Here is a 24,646-nt window from a genome sequence, read left to right as displayed (position 1 = left end):
CCTTGTTTTAGAGATCGACGATCATTGATATGATCTGGTTTTTGATTCTGATAGAAGAGTAGTAGTGTCTCAATACCAATGTAATATATAAGACCCAAGCCAACATTTATGCGTTAATAATAAATACTATTATTTAATTATGCCAGTAAATACTCTGATATTTATTACTGGACTCCAGCACTACCACAACCCAAAACCAATACACGAACCGAACACATTTGTTTTCCGTCTTTTTTTTCTTTTTCTTTTTTTCCTTCTTTCACTTCTTTTTCTCTTAAGAAAAAGAAAAGTCTGAAATGAATTATAAGCCAAATTTAGTATATGAGGGGTAAGCAGAGGCTCAGAGAAGAGCAGATAGAGGAAGGGAAGTGACAGCTTGCTAGTTGCAAGTGTTCTCCAAATCTGGAATTCTGCTCTGCTGGAATTGCATGGATGCATTAGTACTAATTGGCTTAATTATCAAGCAGGTAGAACAATTGGAATTTCTCTCATCTAAAGTAGGTGAGTTTGTCACTGCGCATACCTCGTTTCCTTTTTTGTTTTGAGAATGAGCACTTATCGTTTCCTTAACTGAATTATACGTGTGAAAAGTTTCTTTTCCACAACAGGCTCAGTTCAATTTTCATTAACCAGTTCAAACCCTAGCTGCATACGCTACCTCCACCGCCTGTAAAAATCCATGACTTCGTAATTCCACCCCGGCGCCATCGGTGACTATTCAGTTATGTATTTTAAGCCCCTTTCCCGGAACACCGTTACCCTTGAGCCACTTTGTTTTGCACTGATAGAACTACCTCAACGGTTTGTCTAGCCACAGAAACTGATATGAATTGTCTATATCACTGCTTATACGTAGGCCGTAGCTCAGCAGTTTTAAATACAAAACACAGTATCCTTATAGTGCAAGATACACCTTATAAAAATTTATGAAATTTATACAGTTACTGAAGAAATTCATACAAATATTGAAACAGATGATTAAAGTGGGAGGATTGTACTCCATCTAAAGGCTTCAAGTCACCTGGCTCATCTCTGAGATAGAGCAAATTTCAACATCCCTGAAATGAAAGAGGGCATATTTAGATGTGCTCCAACAGTACATTGATCATGATGCATCGTTGCATGACTGATATGATGCTCCAACAAAACTGAAAACTATAAGAAGGATCATGTGAAAACATATTTCATGCTCATTATAAACTTCATATATACCCTCAATCTCCATGAGAAATAAATGGACATTGACCCCAATAATGAAATAAGAAAACAATGAAATAAGAAAACGCAAAAACAAAAAGATTTTTGTTTTAGAAACTTATTGGAGAGAAGCATAGAATCAAAGAAAAGTTGAAATTAGAGCTAGGAGAATGACAAAACTTAGATACCTCAAAAGTTCAATGTAAGCAACAAACTGGTCCAGTGCTCCAAATGTCATTCATGCCGACGTCTTTTGACATTGTCCTCAGTAAATGACTGCCATGAATTATGATCAAGGGTGCTCAAATCATCGAGTTCCGCAATGGCAAGCAAATACGATGTGAGTTTGATAAGCTCCTGATCAGTGTCTCGGCTAGAATGGGCCTTCCTGAATGGCTTGATGACCAAACCATTTTGTGGGTTCATCACAAAATTTCTTCGCAGATCATCAAACATTATAGTATTTTTTGAACTGTAGAACTGAAAAACATGAAATGGCTAAACATCACCACATTGATGGTTAAGGGAAAAAAAAAAGAAAAAAAGGGAATGGACATACTTTCATACTGTTTGTAGTTCTTGGAACCACAAAACCACACTGCAGGTGGATATAAAAACAAAGTTTCGTGACGAACTCTATTTTCTTTTTTATTACGATTATAACTTGTATTGGCAAAACAGGTCATGATTGTATTGTGACTTAAGTTACAAAGGAAGGAACAATATCAGTTTAAAAATATATAAGAGATAGAGAATGGACATCAATAATAACTCCATACATACCTCAGGGAATTGAGCCCAGATTAAGCCTAGTGGCTTGCAATCAAAGATTCGACGCGAATCTGACTGAACGGTAATCATTGCTAAATGGTCTAGAAGAGCAGTGATTTTGTAGTTGGGATTGTTAAGTACGCCAAGCTGTCCCATCTTCAACTCAACCCATTTGATGCTGTGAAAGAAAATATATACAAAATGAACCCACAAGTGTCGCACATCAAATAGTCAAAAATCAATTTATATTTTTAATTCTATAAATATCCTTCAAATATGGTAATAGTAAACTACACTCATCTGTACTAATCTTTCACGGGTACTGAAGGAAATAAAAGGTCTATTAATTTACATGACATATCGTCGTACCCTCACATCAAGTTAATGCACACATACAACATACATAAGTATAGATTAGCATGATTTCTAGCATTAAATATGTGATCTTCTACACAGTTTGGCAACATAGCATGCCAAGATTATGATAAAGATTGAAATGCATCCACTTAGTGGCTATTACTATCACTCATCCAGCCTTTTAGATTGATGTACTCATAAAGTAATTCACAAGTGATAATCTGCCTGCATAGGTCTCTATGGCCACAATGTTCCAGTATAGTCACCCAACTATCGAACCACATAGCACTTTAACCTTGATATAATTGTCAGTTCTTTCTCGTGTTCCTACTTCTCCTCTTAATAATTTATTCTTGATGCTAAGTATCTAGCGGTACCATTATTTCATTAAGCAGTCTTTCTATTACTCATCGATGCAAGATGGAGAAATAGGAAAAAGGGGGTCAAATATTCATTTGGAAGAACAGATAATCAGACTGCTGAAAAGAACAGAAAGAGGAAGACAAACTCAATAGGGAAAATTTGTCAGAATGAACCAGATCGATATTCGGGATATTGAGTTGACTAAACTTATATTTTATTACCAGTCAACAGAGTTATGAAATGTTTAGGTACTCATGTTTAAAGTCAAGCACATGCTCGAAGGGAAATAATAGGGACATGCTTTATACCGCAACCTTACAGAAGGGAAAGGGCAAGAGCTCACCTGGTTGCAGACCATATTATTATATCATATTCGGCATAAGCAGCTGTGAGAAACTCATGAAGATCTAGAAAAGACAATGTAGGAATGTGAGGGTTTGGACTAGACAGACAAAAAATAGAGATAGGAAGGTTGAAACATTGTATTTGAGAAGAAACACTGACAAGGTCGCATGAGTTGAAGCGGGTTCTCTGCTGTGGACCGATGATCAAAGAGAGTGTAATCAATATCCAGCACAAGCAGCTTCTTTCCTTGGCGGCACGGATTCTTGAGCTCAATCTTTACGAGATGAGGCACATACATATTTCTCATTTTCGGATATTAAAACGAAAAAGAAAAAGGAAAAAAAGGGGAAAAGAGATGGACCTTGTAATGATCAATACGCCTCCTCAATTTCTGGTTATTGAGATGATTATCTTTGATATCAACAGCCTCGTCTTGGCCGAGCTCAAAATCATCAACAATGTCAGGAGAGTCGACGGGGTCCACGATAATATCATCCTCCATAGTACCAATCATGGTCAATTTGAGAGAGGACTTGAAAGGGAGAGAGGAGAGCAAAACGGCGTCGTCGGCGAGTTTGGAAGGGGGGAGTTTGGGGTAGAGAAGCTTTTGGCGTTTGGGGAGGACGGTGGTGAGTTGGCAGATTCGGCGCTTGAGCTCGCCCAGAGTGTCGTCGCCGCATACTCGAACCGTGTACTCCTTCCCGCTCCACTTGATGCTCAGCGTTAGCTCCTCCTCCTGCTTTGATGATGAGCTTCCTGCCGCCATTCCCACCCACTAACCTCTTTTTTCCCCTTGTTTAGGTTTTAAGTGTGATCATGTATATTCTATAACTTATTAGTAGTGGTTTGATTTTGATCTTTAAAATGGTTTTTATTCAAAAATTACTATATAAATGCTTGAGAAGCTAAAAATAGATTTGAGGTTGTGTACAAATAGTCGCCCTTGCATTTATGATCAAACAACAAATGATGCTGAGCTAATGTCGACTTACCTTGGTCTCTCTCGATAAATTTGAAGTTGAACCCACCTCCAAATTAATAAAAGTAAGATCAAGAAGATCAAGAGATTGACCCAATATAGTTGGTCTAGTGGAAACATGTTTGGCTGTCAGTGGGACGGATGCTGTAAAAATTCTCTTAGTAATAGGAAGTCCTTGGTTTGAACCCCAGCTTATGAAAAACATCCGTTAAAGAAGGGTCATAGCTAAAATTGCTCTCGGCCCTAGAGTGACAGCTCACTCAGCCACCATTTTTTGAGACCTAGAAGATGAAGAGATTGGAGTGTGTGAATTAGAAAAAAAATAAATAAAAGAATTTATGGCGACACGAGGTGCGGTTTTTAAGGTAAAAAAAAGATAGTAAGAAAAGTTTTTGATAAAGGACGTTACCGGTTCAAGAGACTTTCGTTTTAACTGACGAGGTGCAGTTCACGAGACGATGTCAGTAAGCCGTGACTTGGTTGGTTAAGGTGTTTAACTGACATCTTTGAGGTCATGGGTTCAAACCTCATTGACATATGTAGCATGTATAAGTTATTAATAAAAAGTTTTTTTTAAAAAAAAAAAACAAATTTTGACATTATTTTTGACACCTGTTTTAAACCGTTAGATTATATAACATTCAATAATCTAGATTAATTGCAAGTTTGACATCAACACATAAGAAGATGACATGTTAAATGATATGGAATTAGTGATTTGAGTTATATTCAATTAAAAATGAACCGAGAAAAACTATTATTAATTAATAAAAACCAAAACATTAGAACAGGATTGGGAAAAGAAAAAAAACAAGAATAAGAAACAAGAACATAAACAGAAAGCCAATCACCTGTAGAAAAGATGAATTCATCGTCTTCTCCAAACTCTCCCATCTCTGCGAATCCCCCAATTACAATTCTTACAAAACAAGTAATTTTATTTCTTTCTCTAAATCGACAAAAAAAAAAAACTATAGATTTTTTATGGAAGAAAAACTATATATAGATCGGTCTGTTGCAAACTTGCAATCACTCACTAGCTAGCACTGCAATTCACTTCATTCAGATTCATCATGACTCTTCGTTTGAAAATTGAACCTGGGGAAGGAGGTTTGGTAAACATTTAACCATTCCAAATTAAGGGTGAATAGCCCACAGATCACATTTAATTAGCTATGTTATCTTGGCCTCTTCCATCTTAATCTTTATATAAATCTAATGCTTTTCACAAGCTAAATCTCCTTTTGCGTTCTAGCTTTTTGTTCTTCTTCGGTTCTTCTTGTTTTTTTTTTTCTTCAGTTTGATCGTGTTCTACTGTTTTGGTTTTCTTGTTTTTGATTATTATGAGTTTATTTCTAAATATGACATTTCAAATTCTATGTCATTTATCATGTCACCTTATTGTGTGTTGATGTCAAACTTGTAATTAATCTAGACCATTAAACATTATATAATCTAATGGTTTCAAAGAGATGTCAAAAATGGTGTAAAAAAAAGTGTCCCTTAAATCAGACCCAACTTCTAAAGTTCAATTGCAACCCATTATAAAGTTACCAAACAAATAAGTTACAAATAACAAAAAAATAAATATACAGTAAAACCTCTATAAAGAAATAACGTTGGGACCATTGAAAATTATTACTTTAGAGGGGTTATTATATTATTGATAAATAAATAATTTATTCATTTATCGATAAATAAATATTTATTACTTTATAGAGAATATTGTTGTATTAAGTTTCCTTAATTTGTCAAGAGTTTTTAAAAAAATTTCATAATACATGGAAAAAACGAATGAGCATATATGGATACTTTGAGACTAAATAAAGAAATTAATATTGTTATAAGTTTCCTTAATTTGTATTATAAACCTTATTTAATCTTTTATTTATTTATTAATTATTAATATTTATTGTGATATTTTTTATTTTTCATTTAATTAATTATTACTTTATCTATTCGTTAGGACTTAAAATGATTAATATTTTAAAATTATTTTATGTATTTAAACGAGAAACTTAATAATATACACCGGTCCCGAGTTGGAACCCGAAAAAATTATTAATTTATCAAATATTTATTTATTAAACCTCCCAAAACTAGTGTCCCTTTTTGTTTGCTTATTCGGTTTGGTTTGGACCGGTTCCGAACAGACCGGACCGAAGACAGCCCTAAAAAAAACCTACAAACCCTCTCAACTAGAATTAGATTAGAAATTCAGAATAGACAAATCGTGGGGAAGGAGAAGGAGGATATGGATACCCAATTCCATCACAATTATTTCGAGCGGCGCACCATCTTCAGATCGAGAGCTCCCGCTGTTAGATGGGTTAAAGAATGGTAAGTTGTCTTGGTCTCTCATCACTTGTTGGCTTAGAAACGAAATCGGGTTTACTCAATCCTGTTTTTCGATGAAGATATTCAAAAGAAAACTAGAGTCGAGTCGAGTTCTTATCTCTTTGATGAAATCTTTTGTAGGGTTTCGCAGGATGTGGTAGCAACTGGTGGAAAGTGCTCTCTTTTGAAATGGGTTACAGGTACACTGATTACCAGGTTTACTTTGCACTCTATGAATTGCTATGAATTGGTATTGGTGAATAAAATAGAAATTCATAGGAAATTTAAACATTAGGTCTCTGATTTATTTATGTCCTAAAATATCTCATATTCATTCCACTTTCATTCGTTTCTTAGTGATGACATATTAACCTAATAAGTTGGTTTCTGAGATCAAAAATGTTACCTCATGTTCATTTTCTATTTGTTGCAGTACATCAAGTAGCTCAGACACTATATTTGTAGATCTTGGTTTATCAATCCTTTCTGCTTCTGTCAATTTCTAGTTTCACTTCTTACACTATATATGTAATTTCATTCAGCTTATCAGTCATTTTCCTAACTACTTCTAAGACATTCAGCTAATAGTTTTGCTTTTTATTTTATTTTCTTTTAAGAGAATAACAATATTAATAACACCAGTTGGATGTCAGCAAAAAAAAAAGAAAAAGAAAAAGAAAAAAAAAGGAAACTAGCCTTTATTCCCCCTTCTTACAGATCCTTACACATCTGATTATAGGATATCAGAACTGCTACAGAGCTAGTTTCTCTAAGACTTGCTTGAATATGTCCCATAATTTTCCAACATTCAGCCCCTTAAATCTACCCTTGAAGTAAATGCACATCTTTTTACTCCAGTGACATCGAAGCAAATTATTCCAGTTCTCATGTATTAGAAGTTTTTTTATATTTTTTTATTATTTTTTATCTCGGAAGATATTCCAATTACGGGGAAACACAGTACTGCATGCAAAGCTTGCACTGTTCTCATTACTGATTCAGCCAAGTGTCTTGAAATGTTATTTTAGTTCTGTAGTCCAACAATGTGTCAACTTTAGTTTAAGCTTGTGACATCAAGGATTAGAGAAGAGTTGTGGTAGCCCTCTTGAATTAACTTGTTTTGAAGGGCATGCATGTTTTTGTTCTTATGACGGTAAATGGGTTCTCCTGAATTTTCTCACTTTTTTCTCTGTTTTTCTTAGAGGGCACAGTAAAGGTTTTGAATGAGAAATCAAAAGAGCTATTAGCACCAGAACCAGAACCTGAACCTACAACTGAAGTCCTTTTTCTTTGCAGCTATGAAGGCTGTGGGAAGACCTTCATTGATGCTGGTGCTTTGAGGAAGCATTCTCACATTCATGGGGAGAGACAGTATGTTTGTCACTATGAGGGTTGCGGGAAGGTATTATTTAGAATGTGTATGTTGTTTTTCCCCAACGTCTGGTTTACTATTGTGCTCATGGTTTTGAGGTAGCATCTAGTAAGTTACTAGCTTGTCAAAACAATGTGAAAAAGCTGTCTAGTTTTGAGATAACGATAATAAGGAAAATGGTAAAGTCAAACCCTATCATCTACCGTTAGTAACATACTAGTTGCTGGAAGGAAAGTATAACTTGAGTGGCCTAAAACCAACCCTGTGTGTTTTTTAAGGGTTTTTAGGTTTTTTTTTTTTTTTCATTAAAGGTGGTATTTTCTTATCTTTGCAATTGTTTGGAAATTCTAATTAGTGCTACTCCTATGTATATTAGGTTAGTCTGTGAACCAACGGAATTTTGGGTTGGGGGGTGGGGGAAGAATTAATGTATAAATACTGATCTTCAATCAAAGTTGTTTGTCTCTTAGTAAATTGAAAAGTATATTGTTAATGTCGCAGAAATTTTTGGATAGTTCAAAGTTGAAACGACACTTTCTCATTCATACTGGCGAAAGAGATTTTGTTTGCCCTCATGAAGGCTGTGGTAAGGTGATTAGTTTATCCTCTAATGTTGAATTTGTGCTTACTTTTGCCTTTTCTGTCTCCCTGATCTCTTTGGGATCCAATGTTGAATTTGTGCTGGTTTGTTGTATGTTCTTTACAAGATATTACTATAATGTTTTCTTCTGAAAGATGCAAATATATTTGATCCATTCCCATGTTCTGTTTAGTTTATTTCCAGCCATTTGACAGTGGTTATTTTGTTTCGTTTATGTTGAAAAGGAACACACTATCAATAAAAGGAGTAAGAAAGCCATTTAAATATAGGTGACTTGACCGTCTCCCCAGGAAAACTCAATAACTTGGAATGAATCAAAATCACAACTGCTGTCCAAACATAAAGAGGTTACTTGGAAAGAATATTCCTTGAACTTAGGAAGATATCAGTGCTCCAAGGGATGCCCAAAAAATGAACCATTCCAACATGGGTGCCATCTTTTTCTCTTGTAACTCTATGCCTCTGTTTTTTCTGCCAAAGAACTTGTATTCTTCGTTTCAATAATGTAACTTATGAAGCTGGTTTGTCCAAGATCACTCTATAACAATCTTGACCGGGTAATCTGAACTTCAGCATCGCTTGTACTTCACACACCAAAATGGGGTGAAAAGCCCCATGATGGCTGTCTCCTCTAAACCATGTCTCAAGTGATCATCCTTTTATGAGCTATAATCCAAGCTCATAGTTTGGAAGAGATGGACCAGGAATAGTTTATCAATTATTTGGCACCTAAAAGGCTCCAACTCCCACAATCATTTGTGGGCATGTGATGCATAAAATATCTAAGTTGTTGTAATGAAGTTCTACATCTGCAGGCATTCTCCCTGGATTTCAACCTACGGTCTCACATGAAAACGCATTCCCAAGAGAACTATCATATATGCCCATACCCAGATTGTGGAAAGAGATATGCACATGAGTACAAGCTAAAAAACCACATCTCATCTCATCATGAAAAGGTTGCTATTTCCTCTGCTCCTTTGCCATTTGCTTATATTGATGTATATTTGTATTCAATTATTCTGCTGGTAAAAGACCCTTATTTCTATAATTCATAATCTTATGCTGCCCCTGGATGAATACAGTATATCTTTTGATTGCATATGAATCTGAAGATAGTGTTATTAGAATATTCAGAAATTAGGGACAATGATATGGCGTGGACAATGCCAACTTATAACTGATATTGACAATGCAACTTGTTAACTTTCTTACCAATATAAAGTTTAATTTGGTTTCCTATATTAACATTAATTTTACTTGCAGAATGTGCCCGTAGATGTGCCTAAGTATGCTGTTCCACCTTCAGAGAAACAAACAAAAACTCCCAAAACACCTGCAGGAGTTTATGGTTCTGCATCATCCGATCGCCCGTATGCCTGCCCTTATGAAGGGTGTGAAAAAGCCTACATCCATGAATACAAGCTTAAACTACATCTGAGGAGAGAGCATCCTGGTCATATGTCTGATGAAAATGCTGAGCATGCCCCTAATACTGTTGACAATGAGATGGATGAAACCAGTGATCAAGATGTTTATGCAGTAAAACGTGCAAATGGAAAAAGCCAGAAAACAAATAGGGCCAAACCGAATTTGAAATTCCCTCCTGCCAAAGTGCGCAAAGGCTCAACTCCATATCAGGCCACTACAAACACAATGAAAAAGCCATGGCCAGTCAAAGAAGTAGTTTATGAAGAAGACAGTGAAGAAACGGAGGAGGACCGTGACAATGTAGAGGATGGATGGAGGTATGTTGGAAACAATGACGATGATGATGAAGAGACAGAATATGAAGACTAGATATTTTGAGGAGGGAGCTTTTATTTGATGATGGATATAGAGGCACTTTGTCTATAACCGTTCTTCTGATTTTATATTTTTGTCGTCCATTGTTAATATTTTTTATTTTTGCTGTCCACTGTGAAACGGTCCTTGACGGCACAAGTCTCAGCAACAAGAACATTAGAAGAGCTTTGTAAACAAGAGGAAATATATTGGGCTGAACGTGCTAAATCAAAATGGAAATGGATACAGTTAGGAGATAAGAATACCAAATACTTTCATATGCAGGCTACAATTAGGAAAAAACGAAATCAAATTCTTAGGCTTAAAGATGTTCTTGGTGTTTGGAATGCAGATCAAGCTAGGATTGATTCTTACCAACTTCTTTTCCAAGCGTTTTTCTAATTCCAATTCAACTTCTAAAGAGGCTCTTTTTCATTTCACCTGTGTTACCTCATTGTATTACTGAAGGACAATCAGAGCCTGTCTCCGGTTAAAATACTAATAGTTTTAGTGCCGTGCAAAGTATAGGACCTTTCAAAGCTCCTGGTCCTGATGGGATTTCAGCAAAGTTCTATCAGCTTAATGGCCTTATGTTAAAGATCATCTTTACTATGTAATTGTCTGTAATTTTTTAACCATAACGTCAATACTGAACTGTACTAACATTGTTCTCATAGCAAAAATAGATCATCCTGAAACTGTTCACCATTATAGGCCTATTAGTTTGTGTAATGTTACTTGTAAAATTATCACCAAAATTATGGTAGCTAGACTGCGTCCTCTTCTTGCTAAATGCATTTCTCAAAATCAATGTGCTTTTGTGCCTGGTGGTAGATCAATTCATGATAATATACTTATTGCTCGTGAATTGTTTTGTAATTTTACTAGAAAGAATAAGTGTTTCGGTCTAATGGCACTAAAGTTGGATTTGGAGAAAGCTTATGATTTCCTTGATTGAAACTATCTGTGTACTTGTCTTTTTGATCGTTTTGGTTTTTGTCTTCAATTGATTTAAAATTGTCTTTCTACTGTCTCTTTTTCTATTTTCTTAATGGTAGTCCGATTGGTAATTTTTCCCCTTCTAAAGGTCTTAAACAGAGAGACCCTCTTTCACCCTATCTTTGTGGAACATTTGATCAGATCGTTTAATAATCTTTGTTCTAAACCTCGCTCTAATGTTGGTATGCTTACTTCTCCTCATGGTTTTAAAATCTCTAATTTGTTTTTTTGCTGATGACTGTTTACTATTTGCTAAAGTTACTCATTCAGATGCAACAAATATTTTACGAACTCTGAATCTTTTCTCTGAAGCTTCTGGTCAGCAAATTAATCATATAAATAAACTATATTCTTTTATCGTAATCTTGTTGCTTCTATTAAACGTGAAGCATGTTTAGGTATCCAACATAAAACCTCTATTTGTAAGTATTTAGGTATTAATAATGTTGTGTGCTGGCGTGATTATAACTCTATTGTAGGTAAACTGCCAAAAAAAGTTATCTGGTTGGAAGACTCAAACTCTTTCCAGGGGTGGAAAGTTGGTTTATTAAGTCTAATCTTTCGAGTATTCTTAATCATATATAATAATCAAATCGATAAGGAATGTAGATCTTTCTTCTGGGGGTAATTCCCAATCCAAGGTTTCTTGGAATCAGGAAATCAGGTTACCACTCCTAAGGATTTCGGTGGTCTTGGGGTTAGACCTGCTCATATTTTGGATTAAATTTATTTTAACCCCTGAGGTTTGGGGTAACTTCATTTCAGTGCCTCCTCAGTATGGGGACTCTCTAAATTGATGTTAACCCGAAACCTCACAGGGGTAAACTGAATTTAATCCTCATATTTTTAATAAAGCAGCTCTTGCTAAGCTTGGATGGAAAGTTCTCACTCGGCCAGATAACTGGTGGGTGAAGTTAGTCACTAAAAAGTACCTTAGAATTGCTAACTTTCTTACTCTGGATAAAAAAGCTCATCATTCTCTTGCTTGGAAGGGATTGCTACATGTTAGGGATATTCTAATAGAAGGCTTTATATAGATAGTTGATGATGGTCGTACCATTTTATTTTGGAATATAATTGAGATTTCGGAATATAATTGGATACTCTCATTCCCTCTTGCTACCATTCTCTCTTGGAATATAATTAGTTCTTTCATTCACAACGCTTCATGGAATGTTCAAGCCTAACAAAATGTTTTGCCTTTACACATTGTTGATAAAATTTTGGCTTATTCCAACCCCTCTATTTTCTCTTCCTGATAAATTTATTAGGGACCTTCCAGTTTTGGTGCCTTCACTGTAAGTTCTGCTTCTTGGCTTCAATTGATGGATGTTCCCACGCATTATAATGCCTTGTATCTTTCCGAGAAATTGCACATACCTCCCAAAATTAAAATCTTTGCTTGGCTTTTATTTCGAAATATACTTAAAACTAGAGATACTCTTTCAATTTATAATCCCAACATTCCTAATACTAGTTCTTTTTGTCATCACAACTCTGAAACAATTGATCATCAGTTTCTACATAATTCATTTGCTTCTCAAGTTTGGTCCCTTCATTAATCTATCTTTCAAAATGGTTGTCCTCCTTCTTGCCTTCCTTAGCTCAAATCTCTTTTCTCTAATCTTGATAAGGAAAAACTTACAGTTTTTCTTATGTTAATGTGGTGGTGTAAACCTTCGAGAACTGCTTGGTCATGAAATGTATGAATGCCTTTTTGTCAAGAAATGGATGGAACACTTTCTTCTAGGTGTTTTGCATGCCCATGGTAGTGCCGTTTCCCCGCACGGTCTGTATATGACCAAGATTTCCAGTTTAAGAGCCAAAATTTATACATTTACGAAAGCGTCGAGTCTGAAACAAGCGCCAGCTACACTCTTGATCTGCAAATACTTCAGATAACGGCTCAAACCCAGATTAGCAGATTTAAGCATCTTTCACTAATTTTGACATAACATAAAAGTTTCCCATTATTGAGGATTGGGAATATCTTTCACTATTACGGGCGTCTAGGTTTCTCTCAACTTTTTCCAGGATTTGCCAAATCTAATCGACCATTTCAAGTTATGAGAAGAATGCAGATTTAGCACGATTCACTCCAAAACTATGCACAGTGCTACAACTCTTGGGTCCCATGACACCCATATGTAGCATCTGCTGACTGAAGAAATATTTCAAGACAATAACAAGTTAAAATGGTTGGAACACAATAACAGAAGAGCAGGGGAAATAAGATATGATCTTTAGAGATTCATTGAATGGCAATTGGCAAATGTTAGCCAAGATACACTGCATAATCTATTTGCTCAAGTTCAATTGCCGACTGTCTTTCTTTCCTAGTGAGGAGAAAGAGTATACAAGTGCTTAAAGTAGCAACTGTAAAAGCCAACCAGCCAAAAAACGGGGGGAGGGAGGGGAGGATATTCTTACCAATCTAAGCTGTCCAAAAAGAAATGATTTGGCAGTTGTATAGATACGATGCTCCATAAAATACAAAGGCCCGCATTAGTAAGGTCCCCCAAAATAAGCATGCAACTTTGTTGGAATTGTTACATCATCATGATCTTGAGTTATCCTGCCGCCTGAGCGGGATGCCTTCAGCCCCATCCATTCCATCCTCCTCTGCATGCTTAGACAGTCGCAAAGAGGACATTGATGTTGTCAGACCTGTGCCAGATTGATAACATATTGAAATCACAACTTTAGAATACGGAAAAAGTTAATGAAGCAGTATGCTAAAATATGATAAAATATTCATGATAGCAATAATAAAGATAAATACCGTCAGTCATATCCTTTGTTCTGTGAAGAAGAAAAGTTCCTCCAAGTATAGTCACAAAACCACACATTTCTGTGATAACTTGTGTTGGACTCTGTCTGTCCCAATCCTGAAAGTACAGTAAAATCAGGAGAATGTGGATTAAGGATTGTCTTTTTTTTTTTGGTCTGAAGATTAAAGCATTGTCTTCAGATCTAGTTTTGTAAGTTACTTTTGTACTTTTTCATGTTAGTGTAAAAGAAATAATACAAATCAAGTTAACATTTTATCTTTAGCTGCGCCAAAAAACAACGATCGACTTGCATGGACACTAGTGATTGTAAATCAGGGTTTGAGAGGAGCCAATACCCGAAAAAAATAATGCTAATAACAATTATAAACTGATGATGATGATGAGGGAAAAGGAGATCTGCATCTATCATGTTGAGAGAGAGAGAGAGAGAGAGAGAGAGAGAGAGAGAGCAAAAATGATGTAACATACAACTTTTTTCTTCATTAACAGAAAAAAAAAAAAAAAAGTGGGGAAAATTATACCTTAAACATGATCACACTAGCCAGAATAGTTAGTGATGTGAACATAACATAGTATATAGGAGATACCACGGCTGTGTTGAATGTATCAAGTGCCTGCAATGGAAAAGAAAAAGGATCCAAAGAATAATTATGAATTATAACCCTTAAAAAAACAAAAACCACCACTTCAAATGGTCAACATGGGTTCTAGTTTTCAAAAAAAAGTATATGAAGAAAAGAGCAAACAGATAACCACCAAGCATCCCGTTGTCAGATGGTAAGCATGGTAAACATAAACCATCAAGTCAGATGGTAAACATGGATTCTAGTCTTTAAAACAGTACATGAAGAAACGAGTAAAGAGATGATAACCGAGAATTCTTTGTCAGGTGACTTGTTCTATAATTTGATTGGAATAGTCCACACCTTTTAAGCAAGATGTAAGAGCAATTGTAGAGACACTGTTATATTGAAGTTAAATGTTAACTTTTACCTTGTTTCAAGTTCCCTTGTCACCTCACACCATAGCAAGGGGATACATGGGGAGTAGGTTTTAGAATGGGATAGATTATCATCCTATGGGACCAACCATTTTCATATACACAAAAATAAACTAAAACAATTCCTTCTTTTTTTTTTTGAAATAAAACTAAAACAATTCTTTATGATTCATATGTTCAATGCATTTGGAGCTTTTACTTAAAAAGAAAAATAAAAAAAACCAAATATTTTTAAATCAAATGAAAACAGTACAGAGCTGTGGAGATTAACCCCACCTTATAAATATAAGAAGAACAATACTAACAGTGGCAAACTTCAACTGTGGAAAGAAGCCAAGAATCAAACTGACATATTGGACTTTAAGAACATCCGAAAATATAAACCCCTATTGGCTGCAGACTAATGCCCAAAATTTGACTGTCCTGAAACTCATCCAATACAACCCCATCATAATTGAAAACGACCTACTACAAATTAGCAAATAGAAAAACATTGGATGCTCGATGTCCACTCCCAATTCTGATTGGCAAACTACCAACTTTATGTTTGCCAGGTCTGAAATGAGTGACCTTGCCATATGTAGAGTCAATCAGAAATCTATGCCAAATTTGGATGACAGACAAGAGAAGGATATAGGTACAAGACGAGGGAGAGTGGCGCCCGACACCACATCCAACAAGGAGGGAAAATGCCGCCGTTTAACGTGTGATGGTCAGAGGGTAGTGGTGCCAGGATGATGTTCACTGCTACTTGTTGTCAACAGGTAATCGGAGGGTGTTGTGTAGTTGAAAAAAAAGTTGAAAAAAAAAAACAGACAAACAAGTTTAGGAATTTTACAGGGCCACATCACCCAGCAAGGGTTCAGATGTACTGCCAAAAGATTTTCTGTACGTGGTTAGAATGGGAAATCAAAATAAAAATATTATAGCACAACATAGACAAGTCTCAAACAATTATAATAACACAGACAACAGAAATAAGGTGGTTTGACAAATTTGTTTACGTCCACAGGGCAACCAATCTTTTCTGTAAGTATAACAGGTAAACTATCCCACCAAGACTATAACAGACGTGTTGAAGACTAGAAAGAATACAAAAAAGGGCCCTGACTCTTCTTTTCCTTTTCCCTCGCTCTAATTCCTACAACGGAATTCTCTAGCTCATTACCTTTCGCTGGTGATCACTCTAAACCTTGAAGTGGTGGAACATCACTTTATATAGGCACTATAATAGTCCTCTCATTCAGACCACTTTCAACTAGTTCAAAAAAAAGAAGATAATCACCAATCCATACGAAAACAAGCCAGACTGCTCCAAATCAGCTATATATGTGAACTTGACAGACCCTCAACATGTACGTTCTAAAGAAAAGCAGGTAAACTGGGTAAAAAGACTTCACACATCACCCAAAGCCAAAGACAAGAAAAAAGCAGCAGCTGAAAGTGCTTTGGAACGTCAAGATACATGCTACAAGACAGCTGAACAATCCATCATAAAGAGAGAAGCCAAATTGAGTTCCTACTTCATAATATTAGCTCTTGCCCAACGAATACTTTCCATCATATTGCAAAACTGTGTTCTTATCAGTAGCTCCTGCCGATGAAATCTGTGCTTTACAATCAATGAACGCAATGAGGTTGGAATAATGCTCTTTTGTTCCTTTACAACATAGATTCAGGACGCAGAATGTTGAATTAATGATATCCCTAGAAAATCAGTTGTAACACTGAAGCCCACAAAGCGCACGAGAATCTCTATATTTGCCGCTGCCTTGCAGTCTATACACTAAAGAGGATACAAATAAACAGATGGCTTTCTCTTCTGGTGAGAAAAAAAGGAGGATATAGTCCCCTTTTCTGGAGTAACTCACACGTACTGATTTCACCATAAAAATAAATTATACAAAATATCCAAACCCATAAAGAGACCACAATCTTTAATTTATCTGGCTGAACTCAAGGAAATAACAAAAATAATCTGAGACAAAAGCAAATATCTAAGAACTCCAAATCATGAAATTTAATGGTAAAGTCCACATGAAGGCTCGACAAGTTGCCAAAAGATTAAGGAAGAAAGTACCACATTAGGCATAAATGATATTCCAACATGAAAATTATAAATGAAAAAGTTGCCTGCCCAAGAACTGTCTAGTACTTCAATAAAATTAAAAAGTTACCAGTACTTACTACATAGTTTATGAATAGGAATCAAACACTAGTATAATTGATTTCTTTCCTATTAACCTCACAAGCCTATCTAGTATACCTTGAAGGAAATAACTAGTTACATGACTCCATCCAATTCCTTGTCTAGTTACAATATCTATTCTAAAGGAAATATAAGAAAAAAGGCAACTACATTCATAAATAATATATAAGACCTTTCTGTGATGCATGATTTACACCCATGCTGATGCAAACAGAAATGAGGTGCAAACAATTGATTTGAAACTGTTGTTGGTTTTATTCAGCAACCAGCCATATCTTAGTTTCTTTAACAGAAAAATCGTTTAGAAAACAAATTTAATATAAAAATAAAAACTCTTCACTCAGGAAAAAATAAAACAAACAACTGGTGTTTGGGAAAAGTCATGACAGTTACTCATTTTTCCACCTTTCCAGTGGATAAAATATGATTTACAATATCAGCCGGAATCTCATTCCACCCAGCACCTCCATGGCTCCATCTGATGTGGAAACCCATGCACTAAGGAACAGGACCGAAATGTTTTTACTCACATGTTTTAACTTCAAAACATAAGGTAAACTAAACCCACTAAAGACAAGAAGGGAATACAGCCATGCCTATAAGACCCAGAATCTAACTTTACCATAGTGGACTCCCTACAGGAAAGCATTAAGGCTTTGGTGTTTGAGTCTTTGGCTACTAAATGTGGCCTGGAAGGCAGCTTCACATCTTCCTAGGGCCTGGCCTATCTAGATACTGTAATACTTAATGTCGTTTGTTGATTATGTACCAATTTACTGCATTGCAATGTTTGAGTGAACCTTCAACAGAGTAAATGTTTAATGTATATAGTGTTTTCTTTCTCGTTTATAAAATCATTTAGTCTTGTTTCTAACAATGAAAGTGGAAAAACACGGTCGAGGAATAAAAAAATTAGAGGTAACAACAGTATTACGCTTGCTTCCAAGGAAAGCATCACCCACAATCTCACATCTATTGCAACTTTCTGACCTTTGTAACTGTCTGCAAATCACTGATGAGAATCCACAATATACTGTGTTAATAGGCTGGTTTTAACATCAGAGAATGCAAATGAAGAAGCTCCACAAAGTGCCATCCTTCATTAGTTAACTTTTTTCTATTTTCGGGCATCCCTTTGTGGACCCTGTCACTTTTCTGATTGTTAACATATCATCAACAGGTTTTTTTTGGTGTATTTTTCTGTCTTAAGAGCTAACTTCTACAAGTAGCTCAATTTAAACACTCACGCACACAAAAACAAAATACCTTCATTGACTGGAAAAGGATAAATGGAAGACCGATATTAATTAAGACTAACACAAAAGGAATATGATTATATGAACATAACTTTTACCAATAAAGAGGACCACAGAGTTATGTGTTATGCAATATGTTGTTCACTGCTTTGCAGGTGATTGAATGGGAACATGAAATATTTCATACTTTCATAGTGTACTTGAGGCAAAGTTTAAAATGACATTAGGTTTTGGCTACAAACATACAGAAGAAGATTAAATAAAAAAGTTCAAAAACCATAAATAAATGAACAGAGAAGAAATTTTGATTACCTTGTTCAAGTAATTCATTTGGGTGAGCACACAAGTAATTACAACTAAAGTGAAGACCCAAGTTTGAGGATAGACTAGTTGATTCATTCCGGATAACGTCAACTTCAGAGCAATTCCAAGTGCTTTAACACTCATGACCTATCAAATGACTTTCTTAGTTAAACCAAAAACAAAAACAAACACAAAATAAGATGGGATGAGAGGGAGAAAGCAAGCATAACAGTAAAGATACTCAAAGTGTATTAGCAACACATACCGACAAGGAACCTACAAGCGAACAAACTCCAATGTAAACCATAATATGTGTCTGGCCATATTGCGGAATGACGTGGAATATAAGTATAAACACTGCAGTTATGACAAGAGCCGCATACAATAGAAAACCTGACAAAAAAAACCAATAATGATTATGAATTCCTTTTTCGTTTTCATATATATAGTATAATCAAATCAAATAGCCAGTGAAGAGACAAATAGTTGCAAATAAACTATCTACCTGGTTCCATGGCAAGAGCCCAAACTTCGGCTACAGATTCAATCTCACGTTCTTGAGGCGCATGTAAAACAATTGTTGTAGAACCCACAACACATAAAGCACAACCAAGAATCCCAAAGATATGCAGCCTTTCCCGTAGAATAATATGTGCAAGCACAGCACTGCAAAATGTTATTATAATCAGGCACTCAACCCTAGGAAGCAACCGTATTTAGGTGTAAAATTTTATCATGCCTGATAATTATGCTGAGAGCGCCAAGAGGAGTTACTAGTATAGCTGGTGCAAATGCATAAGCCGCAAAATTAGCAACTTCTCCTACAATCACTGTCAGAGTGGGAGTTGTTTTGTCAGAATATTTCTTTAAAATGTGATTACAGTTATTCACATTCAACAGTTACAGTGTAATTGGTGAAAAAGAGGCTCACTTGTGATCATGCCCACCCACCAAAGTGGCTCGTAAAGGTATGAATATCCGCCAACCCCTGGAGAACAAATCAATAGAATATCATATTCAAATGTTTCTTTCTGGGCCTTTGGCCTCATTTATACCCAAAAAAAAAAACAAATATATCATTTTCAAATCTGGAGGAGAGGAATTACGGACCTGCTCGGATGCCAGAAGCGCCGGCCTTCTTCAAGCCCTTTTTCTTGACTATGAAACTAGCACCGATAAATAAGCTTGAAGACAAAGCAAGGACCAAACCCTTGATGTTATCAGAGGACATGCCTCTGTACGAGTCTCTCCAGCTGATCGGAGGGCTCTGACTCTGAGTCGCCATGGCTGAGAGAGGAAACCCTAAGCTGCTTCCGACTCTAACATTACTCACGCCTTGACTCGGTTGTGACTCGGAAAGAGAGAGAGATGATAATGTCGGCGCTTACAGCTGGTGTGTAGATCGGAGATGGGTTAGCTGCTAAATCTGGGGATTTGGATTTTCTCTTTTTCACCTGGGCTTTACCATTATAACGACTTCACTCCGACCCAAGGTTGATGAGTGCTACACTCCGCCTTTTATTTTCCTCCTTCTCTCTCTTTTTTTACATTCTACCTTTTAAAATTTTACTTTGGTCCCTCAACTATATATCAGTTTGGTCTCTAGGTCCATTTTTGTTTAAATGTGACAACTCAACCTCACACCCCTAGTAAGGTGTCAGGACTCATCCCGATCTTCACCCTAAAATCCACAGCAAACACTGCGGGATTCATCTCAAAGAAATTTTTTCTGAACATTCGGCAAAACTAACCTTGAAAATAGATGACTCTTCCTTGTTTGCTATCAAAAAACAACACTTCCAAAATTACAAATCCAACCTTATCGCATAGGGCCTTTTTATCTATGCTCCCTCAAATAATTCAAACTCCACACAATCCAACAATTCATGATAATAGGAGTTTCGCAAGATTCCAAGTTTAAGATACAACCTCGAAATTAAATACAAGATCCCAAGGCACTCAGAGTAATATAAAGGTAGGAAACCGAAAAGATACATATAGGTTTATTGGTAACCTATAACAAAATGTAGCAGAGGAAGTGTACTATGCCTCAACTCCTACTATGTCAAACCAAACAATATGCAAACTGGACATTTGAAACCGAATGGCCTACGCGGATGCGCTATTTCTATATCTGAGTTGGTATCGTGATAAAGATTATGGCAGGGTGAGTCTTGGAGGTGTTGGATGGTGGCCTGACATACGATGGCTATGATGGTGAAGACTCGACTTCGGTGGCGGGTGGCTGGCATGGCGTGATGGTGTAGCCGCAACCACGATTTGGGTTTGTGGGTCTTTATTATTTTCCAGGTCTTTTGGGAGCAAATAAACATAAATTAATGTTTTTGGGTTTAGAGTTGATCCTCCTCTTTAAATTTTAAAAATAGTAAACCAAATATGATCCACTCTGAAAATGAGTACATCATCTTCTAAAAGAATCAAAACAATACATGAAGTTCTAATTACGACTCAAAATGGGTACATGTCGGTACTTACTCTGTTTTTTTGTCTGTTTTTCGTTAAACTTTAAAGGGTGAATTCATCTCTTCAAACGTTGATGAAGAAACAAAAACAAAACAGAAAAATCTTACTCGTTCTCTTCTCCATCCTGCTCTTTTTTCTTTTTTCTTTCTCTGAAACCCGGAAAAGTTAATATTTAAAATGCGAAAGGTCTTATGGTTTCCGGTTAATGAATTTTCGGGATATCATACATGATATTGGAGGAGTCACATTGGGACACAGTGGAGCCCGTGGCCCAGTAAACTTTTCAGCTAAATAGTATGTAGTTACAAATGTCACAAATCCTTCAAACTGTGTAGCAGTAAGGCTTTTCTTTACCTTGTAAGGGTTCCTGACATTCAGGGTTCTTTCTAATAGCACTTTTTTTTTTTCTTTCTTTCTTTTTCTTTTTCATATATTAACGTTTCCATATATTTTTCTTTTTTTAATTTCTCTACGGTTTACTTAGTTAGTCTATCTTTTTGGTACATCGTGTTTTTTTGAAGAAATAATTTATTAACAAAGGTACTTTATTAATATAGATAAAACAATTGTACGTTCTGAAATGATTTTAGTATATCAAATCTCATCGAGGATTACTATCATTTCAATAGGTAGAAATTTTAGGGTAAGGTTAGGATGTGTTAATGCATGTGATGAATCAACTTTGTCCTTAAGTTGTAAAATGAATCCTCAAAGTAGTAATATTAGTCCTCAAAGTTGTAATATGAGTCCTTAATATTATAAAAAAAATTAGTTACAACATTAGTCTTTATTTATCTTTAAAGTGGTAATTGAGTCCTCAAAATTGTAATATGAGTAACCTTAATACATAAATTTTAGAGGAATTAGACATAAATTACATATTGACATTAATCTATTTTATTCATTTAAGAAAGCAAGAATTGAGTGCAGAGACGTTTTCTTTTTGTTCCCCTGCTCACTTCTAGTTTCCAAATTTATAAGAGGGGTGCCATCAAGTATAATCACCCACGAGCTTTTCCTAAATTAATAGCAGTTTAGTTAGAAATCATACATCAACCAAAAGATCAAGGGGTGCCATGGCACCCTTTGGTCTTTACCTAGTTCCGCCATTGGCAGCATGAGCAAGAGGATTATCAAAGCAGACCAAACCAAGCTCATGAGAAATGTTGCATTTGGCAAGATAGTTAGCAGTAGCACTGCATTCTCTGAAAATGTGAGTAAGGTTGGCAACATTCATTTTACTAATCAAGCTGTTGCAACCGAGAAGAAGAGAACCAAGAGGATAAAGCTCAGTGTTGGAACTGTTCATCAATTGGACCAATATAGCAAAATCAGTTTCAATCTCCAAATTCATGATGTTCAGCCTTGCATCAAGTTTCAGACGATAAAGGCCCCAGGCTTCAGCATCAAGGATATCACCAACACCAAGATTGATTTGGAAGCCAATGATCCAGTCTCCACAATGATTCGAATAACACCACCAGCACCAATTTTGCCAGAAGGAGATAGCCTAGTTCCATCAACATTTAATTTGAAAAAATTCGTAGAGGACATCTTCCATGAATGCCAGGTGTAACTGAACATAACATTTTCATTGGCTTTCAAATAAGCTTTCTTCCACTCAATGGCATAATCCCATATCAGCTTCTTAAAACAACTAGGCAAAACAAATTCAGGCTCAAAGACTTGATTATTCCTCCATTTCCAAATAAACAAACTCTTCCATTTAATATTGTCTTGGATAGCAATATGTCAATGAAGCTGAGCAAGAATCCAACCATTCCAATCAAAAGAAAAAGAGTTATCAATAGTAGCAGGCTTACTGAAGGCATTCCATATAACCATAGACTTTGGACAATCTCGAAAAAGATGCAGTAAAGTTTCATCAGCATTATGACAAATTGGACAAGAGAGGTTAGGGGTAAAACCTCTAGCAACTCTCTGAACATTAGTGAGGAGCTTTTTATGAAGCATAGTCCACAGAAAGGTCTTGAGCTTTGGAGAAATATCAAATTTCCAAATTGCACCCTCCAATGTGGGTTCAAAGGTTCAGCCATATCAAACAAAGAGTGATATGCAGACTTAATTGAGAAACATTCCTCCCAGAAATATCAGAAATATTCCTCCCAGGCACATAACTAACTTGGTTAGGACTAATCAAATCCTGCATCAAAGGTCAAATTCTAGCCACAATAATCTTTGAAATAATTTTGTATACAGCAGTGCACAAGCTAATGGGTATGAAGTTGATCATATGTTGAGGGCCATCAATTTTGGGGATGAGAGCAATAATTGTGTGATTCAGACCAGGAGGGATGAAACTCGTACAAAAAGCATCATGCACAACTTGGAGAATTTCAGTAGAATACAAATGCCAATGGTGTTGGAAAAAAAATAGTAGGAAAACCATCATGTCTAGGAGCCTTTAAACCCCAATAGAAAAAAGAGCTGATTTTTGACTTCAAGAAGGGAAACATGCTTAATAGTTTCATCAAATCTAACCTTATCAATGGTAGGGGAAAAGCCAAAGAATGGTGATTCTGATATCTTCAAGATCAGGTTGGGAGAAGAGATCGGTGAAAAAGTCAACTGCAATTTTCTGCATTGACTTAGCATCAGTAAACCAGACCCCATTTGAATCAAAAAGGCCTTCAATCTTGTTCCTTCTTCTTCTAACAATAGTGCAAGTCTTCTTTAACACCACAACAAAATCCGACTCTCCAAATACATCTTCCCGTATTTACCCGAACAAACTTAACCCTGACCCCCAAATACATCCCTGTATTTACACTAGATACAGACGACGTCTACACGTGTCACCACCAGCCCTTGACACCTGCCCCAGAGAGCCCAGGTTATCGACCCTCTGGGTAGATTCTAGACGTCTCCGTGTTTCATTTCCAGTTTTGAGTTTCACTCACTGTACAAGGGTCTTTTTTTTCTTTTTTTTTTGGATACGAGGAATACAAGGGTCTATTTTGTGCACAGTTACTTCATCACAAAAATATTCTGTTAGACTATTTTTTTGTTGTGTTTTCGTATTTTAACTAAAAGAGTTATTGTTAAAGACATTCAGTGATTCCACCAAGTAACCAAGAGTCCAAGACCATAGACCTTCTGGTGAAATTTTGGCATAAAAGCTAGTTCTTTTCTGGAAGTGTTTAGATCATCTGCAAGTAATAATATCCCTACATGCTAAAACACCAGTTTTACAGGTCTGTACATGTATTGTATAAGACTGAAAAGACAGTGTACATGTATTGCAGGGATCGCATACTAGATTAATCCCTACATCAATATATTACAAATGCAGTTTCCATACATTTGTGTTAGCTTATTGATTTAACTTGACCACTTCAATGGTGTCTGGGGATATTGTTGATGTACGCAGCTTTGGCCATATCTACTGTGTATGTACACAAACTTGAACCATCCAACTTACATAATGAACAGATTTGGAGGAATTTATCCTGTCAAAACATGCAAAACATCAACT

At 35.9% G+C, this 24,646-nt stretch overlaps 3 protein-coding genes across 5 annotated transcripts; 1 reads left to right on the top strand and 2 right to left on the bottom strand.

Annotated features, from left to right (window-relative positions):
- Positions 1 to 809: 809 nt before the first annotated feature.
- LOC101299479 (ubiquitin-like domain-containing CTD phosphatase-like) lies at positions 810 to 3,862 on the bottom strand. 2 transcript variants are annotated; one of them, XM_004299855.1, is made up of 6 exons: positions 3,395 to 3,862; positions 3,193 to 3,307; positions 3,032 to 3,095; positions 1,981 to 2,146; positions 1,386 to 1,677; positions 810 to 1,058 (listed from the first exon to the last, which is right to left on the bottom strand). In XM_004299855.1, exons 1-5 carry the CDS (start codon positions 3,797 to 3,799, stop codon positions 1,432 to 1,434), a joined length of 996 nt encoding a protein of 331 aa, XP_004299903.1. In that variant the 5' UTR covers positions 3,800 to 3,862; the 3' UTR covers positions 810 to 1,058; positions 1,386 to 1,431. The 2 variants fall into 2 exon arrangements, with proteins under 2 accessions (XP_004299903.1, XP_004299902.1); XM_004299854.1 differs by lacking the exon at positions 810 to 1,058 and having other exon boundaries at positions 1,372 to 1,677; positions 3,187 to 3,307.
- Positions 3,863 to 6,165: 2,303 nt separating this feature from the next.
- LOC101299004 (uncharacterized zinc finger protein At4g06634-like) lies at positions 6,166 to 10,299 on the top strand. Of its 2 annotated transcripts, none has more exons than XM_004299852.1 (6): positions 6,166 to 6,352; positions 6,491 to 6,549; positions 7,552 to 7,751; positions 8,223 to 8,312; positions 9,138 to 9,281; positions 9,589 to 10,299. In XM_004299852.1, exons 1-6 carry the CDS (start codon positions 6,267 to 6,269, stop codon positions 10,120 to 10,122), a joined length of 1,113 nt encoding a protein of 370 aa, XP_004299900.1. In that variant the 5' UTR covers positions 6,166 to 6,266; the 3' UTR covers positions 10,123 to 10,299. The 2 variants fall into 2 exon arrangements, with proteins under 2 accessions (XP_004299900.1, XP_004299901.1); XM_004299853.1 differs by having other exon boundaries at positions 6,248 to 6,352; positions 7,646 to 7,751.
- A 3,024-nt stretch (positions 10,300 to 13,323) lies between these two features.
- Positions 13,324 to 20,156, bottom strand: LOC101298711 (magnesium transporter NIPA2-like). The gene is made up of 9 exons (XM_004299851.1): positions 19,777 to 20,156; positions 19,598 to 19,654; positions 19,406 to 19,496; positions 19,172 to 19,332; positions 18,932 to 19,059; positions 18,676 to 18,813; positions 14,420 to 14,512; positions 13,889 to 13,994; positions 13,324 to 13,773 (listed from the first exon to the last, which is right to left on the bottom strand). Exons 1-9 carry the CDS (start codon positions 19,949 to 19,951, stop codon positions 13,664 to 13,666), a joined length of 1,059 nt encoding a protein of 352 aa, XP_004299899.1. The 5' UTR covers positions 19,952 to 20,156; the 3' UTR covers positions 13,324 to 13,663.
- Positions 20,157 to 24,646: the final 4,490 nt, after the last annotated feature.

This window comes from Fragaria vesca, linkage group LG5 (assembly GCF_000184155.1).
Source record: "Fragaria vesca subsp. vesca linkage group LG5, FraVesHawaii_1.0, whole genome shotgun sequence".
Lineage (NCBI taxonomy): Eukaryota > Viridiplantae > Streptophyta > Magnoliopsida > Rosales > Rosaceae > Fragaria > Fragaria vesca.
This window is presented reverse-complemented; position numbering and strand designations above follow the sequence as displayed.